The 4062-nt window shown below is 38.1% G+C and overlaps 1 protein-coding gene across 1 annotated transcript; it reads right to left on the reverse strand.

The window, feature by feature from the left end:
- Window positions 1-395: 395 nt before the first annotated feature.
- Window positions 396-1338, reverse strand: LOC127537988 (olfactory receptor 2AP1-like). Its single transcript, XM_051961434.1, has one exon. The coding sequence runs from the start codon at window positions 1323-1325 to the stop codon at window positions 396-398; it is 930 nt and encodes a 309-aa protein (XP_051817394.1). The 5' UTR covers window positions 1326-1338.
- Window positions 1339-4062: the final 2724 nt, after the last annotated feature.

A 4062-nucleotide genomic window follows, 5' to 3' on the forward strand; every position in this document is an offset into this window, starting at 1 on the left:
CCCAATCTGCAGAGGATTCTTTGCCCTGGGCTTCCCTGGGCTGTGCATGTGCTGGTCTACCTCTCCTATTGCCCAACTGAGACAGACCTTTCCTGAAGTTCTTCCAAAATATCTTCTGCTGGAAATTTGTTATACTCCAAATATTTGTGAATTTTGTTACTCTAAAATCTGTTCAGAGGCTTGATCTAGTATTGATTCTGAGGGAAGCCAGGAAGAGCTCAAAAATCTGTCTACTCTCTACCATCTTGGCTCCTGATAAGGATAACTTTGAAAAGATTTGGATTATAGAATTGAAAGACTTGGGGCTCAAGATTTAACATGGAATGTCAGAAGGGAGATATTGAGCTTACATCCTTTATTTAGATTTTTCGTTTAAGATTAAATCATGTCTCTCATCAAATACTCATGATTTTTCGGACCATGTCTTTGAATGCTTGTATTACTTGCTTGTTCCTTAGGGTATAAATGAAAGGATTAAGTAAGGGGGCAACTGAGGTATTAAGTACAGCTACTCCTTTGTTGAAAGAAATACCTTCCTTTGCTGATGGTTTAACATACATGAAGATGCAGCTACCAAATGAGAGGGAGACAACGATCATGTGGGAAGAACAGGTGGAAAAGGCTTTTTTCTTTTGTTGGGCAGAGGGAAACCGAAGAATTGTCTGGATGATGTTTGTGTAGGAGAGAATCACCAGTACAAGGGTGATTGTAAGTGTTAGCAGTGCTAATATAAAGTCAATTATCTCTAAGAAAGTTGTATCTGAGCAAGAAATCTGCAGGAGAGGCCCATAGTCACAGTAATAATGGTTTAGCACATTGGATGCACAGAACTCCAGATGGCTTGTCAGAATGATTGGTGATAAAATAATTAAGAGCCCAGCCAGCCAAGAACACAGGACAAGTTGATTGCAGACTCTAGTGTTCATGATGGTTGTGTAATGCAGAGGTTTGCAGATGGCCACATAGCGGTCATAGGACATGGCAGCCAGAAGGTAAAACTCTGTTGCTCCCAGAAATATGGCAAAGAAGTACTGAGTGAAGCATCCCGCAAAACTGATAGTTTTGTTTCCTGTTATAAGGCTGAACAAGAGTCTGGGAGTAAAAACAGATGTGAATGAAATTTCTAAGAAGGAGAAATTTCGAAGGAAGAAATACATGGGGGTTTGAAGGTGGGAGTCCAGCAAGGTAAGAGTGATGATGGTTAGATTGCCAAAGATGCTGAACATATAGGTGAAAAAGAGGAAGAAGAATATTGCAACTTGGAATTCAGGGGCATCTGTCAGTCCCAGAAGGATGAACTCAGTCAAAGTGGTGAAATTTTTCATTGCTGCCCTTGCTGGATCTAAGGGTAAAAAAGAAAGAAATAAGTGGAATAGATTGGAGAGGAGGAGAAAAAGTCAGACAGGGAGAGAAAAATCAAGTGAGCTATTGGAATCATCTCATTTGTATTTCCTCTGCCCAGTAGGCTAATGGGCAGCTCCTTACAAATTCCATTTCCCTTAGGAAGCATCCTTTGTACAAGACAGCTTATCCATAAGACTTTTCCATGCTATGCTCTTTCCATTCCTCTCTCAGCCCCTGTTCCCAGAGTGACTACTGATTTTTTGCCTTTATTTTACATACTCACCATTTGTTCTCCCTTTTTTCTTTTCTTTTGGAGGCATTTGGAGTTAAATGAATTGTCCAGGGTCACACAGCTAGTGTCTGAGGTCAGATTTGAATTCAGGTTTTCCTGACTCCATGACTCATACTCTATCCACTGTACCACCTAGATATCCTGTTCTTTTCATTTTTAATCCCATTACTGCACTGTGATTCTGGGGCAGCTTGTGATGTGATAGACAGAGCTTTGGACTTTTGAGTGAGGAAGATCTTGAGTTCAATTCCTGTATTACTATTTGATAGCTCTAGTTAGGTTACTTATATTTTTTAGTTTTAGTTTCTTCATCTGTAAGCTGGGGAAAATTAGAGGATAATATATGTAGTGTTTTGTAAATCTGAAGGCATTAAGCAGCTGCTACTACTTCTGTTGTTGTTGCTGCTGCTGCTACTAATCTGTCTTCACCATACTCATACATACCTGTCAGAAAGATTTGACTTTCTTCACACCACTGGCTCAGAGCTTTATATTTTGGCCTGTTGAGCCTTCCCTGAACCAACTGATTGAGAAATCATCTTGATATTGCATATCTGGGTAGGAAAAATTCATCAATTTAGCATCATATGCTTCTTGACTATCATCTTCTTAAAGTCAGTTTTGTTCTACTCATTTCCATATTCCTGGATAATTTTGCCACTTGGTTTTTGTTTTTCTTTATGCTCAAATACCTGGAGATACCCATAATGGTTCCCCATATATGCTTCCTAAACTTTATACTTTCACATACTTAAGTCCCCTGATTTTCACCCACATATATTAATTACCTACTTATGGTTGTACCCTGGACTTTTTGTTATTAAATGGTTATGTTCTCACTCCAGTATTTCAATTTAGTTGTCCAGATATACAATAACAACTTTCCTACTATTTTCTCTCCTACAACCTCCAATTACTAGATTGTGCATTTTACTTAGAATATCAACTTAGAAATAATGACATTTACATTGAGCTGAGATTTGCTTTGGTTATGGCTTCTACCCTTTGCTCTTTCTTCTGCCCTCTGATATCAAACAAAACAAAGCTAATTCATTCTCTGTCACAAAACTTCAAATATATGAAAGCAACTATTATATACACATGGCTTTCTTCTTCAAGTTTAACATTAGCTATTCCATGAAACTATTCTTTATAGAGCCTGGTCTCTAGTTCATGCTGTGGTGTTCCAATTTGTTTATATGCTTCTTAAAAATATGGTGACAAGTATTGAATGCAAATCTCCAGATGTGGTATGACCATAGCAAACTTTATTTTCAAGTCAGAGTAATATGAATTCAGCTCCTGATTCTGTAACAAAGTGGTTGTCTGACTCTAGTTAAGTTACCTAATTTTTCAGTGTTACAGACAACTCTTTAATGTCACAAATTTTAAATAAACTGTTAATCTTAATGGGAGTGGGGATTTCCTTACCTGGTTCCCTACATGATGAGTTATAGGTTTAGACTAAAAGAACATTTCTTTTTATTTCACACTCACTATGATTGTTGAAAGCCATTCTCTCTTCTCCCCAATTCCATTCTGAATCTGTTTTCAGCAGATGAGTTCATCTCATATTTTAGTGAGGATATAAAATGTATTGTTCTCTCTAAAATGTAACGTTCTCTGTTGAGGTTTTCTTGGAGTCTCTGGAGCAGCGTTCCTTTCAGTTCAGTAATCACCATAATTGCAGTCAGGTGTTAAAGTCCAAATCCTTTATTATCTCCTTCAAAGTCTTATCTCCTTCATTTGGGGCTTAGCTAGTTTTCTGGAGGCCTTCTGGAGTCTTGGTTTAGTGAAGAGACGAAGGAGGAGAGCCTGCCACTAAGGTGGTGTGAGATGGGATGAATTTGTCTGAGTCCAAGGGCTTCTGCTCCAGCCTTCAGCCTCTAGCCTTCTGTCCACTTGTCTCTGAATCTCCCTGGCTGAGGCTTCTAGCTTATAAACTCCATACTTCACACACAATCATTGTATCACTAGGAAACCATTATTTGTTGTAAGATTAAATCAATGCTATACTAGATTTAATCATTGTCTCCTCAATTCCACTTAGTACCTTATTTCAAGTTCTGGATCATAACATCTCCTTGTAGGATTAAATCAATCATATGGAACCATGCTAAATTAGATAACTATTGTCTCTATCAATTCCACTGACTTAGTACCTTATAAGAATCCTTTGTTTCAAGTTCAGAGTTCTGGCCCATAACAATAAAAGGCCAATATCATGAGTCTCCTCACCTGTTTTTCACTTCATTGTACATCTTTCTCTATAATGATTCTTTAAGCCCTTTCTTCAGTCTCCGAGGAACTATTCCTTTCTAATTCTTGGGAGCTCTCACATCCTTAGGGATTTCATATAACTTCCTTCTGTCCAGCTGATTCTCATCAAAAGAATCTCAGAACTGGAAAGAACTTCAGAAGTCATC

The sequence above is a fragment of the Antechinus flavipes genome, chromosome 5 (assembly GCF_016432865.1).
Source record: "Antechinus flavipes isolate AdamAnt ecotype Samford, QLD, Australia chromosome 5, AdamAnt_v2, whole genome shotgun sequence".
NCBI classification, from domain to species: Eukaryota; Metazoa; Chordata; class Mammalia; order Dasyuromorphia; family Dasyuridae; genus Antechinus; species Antechinus flavipes.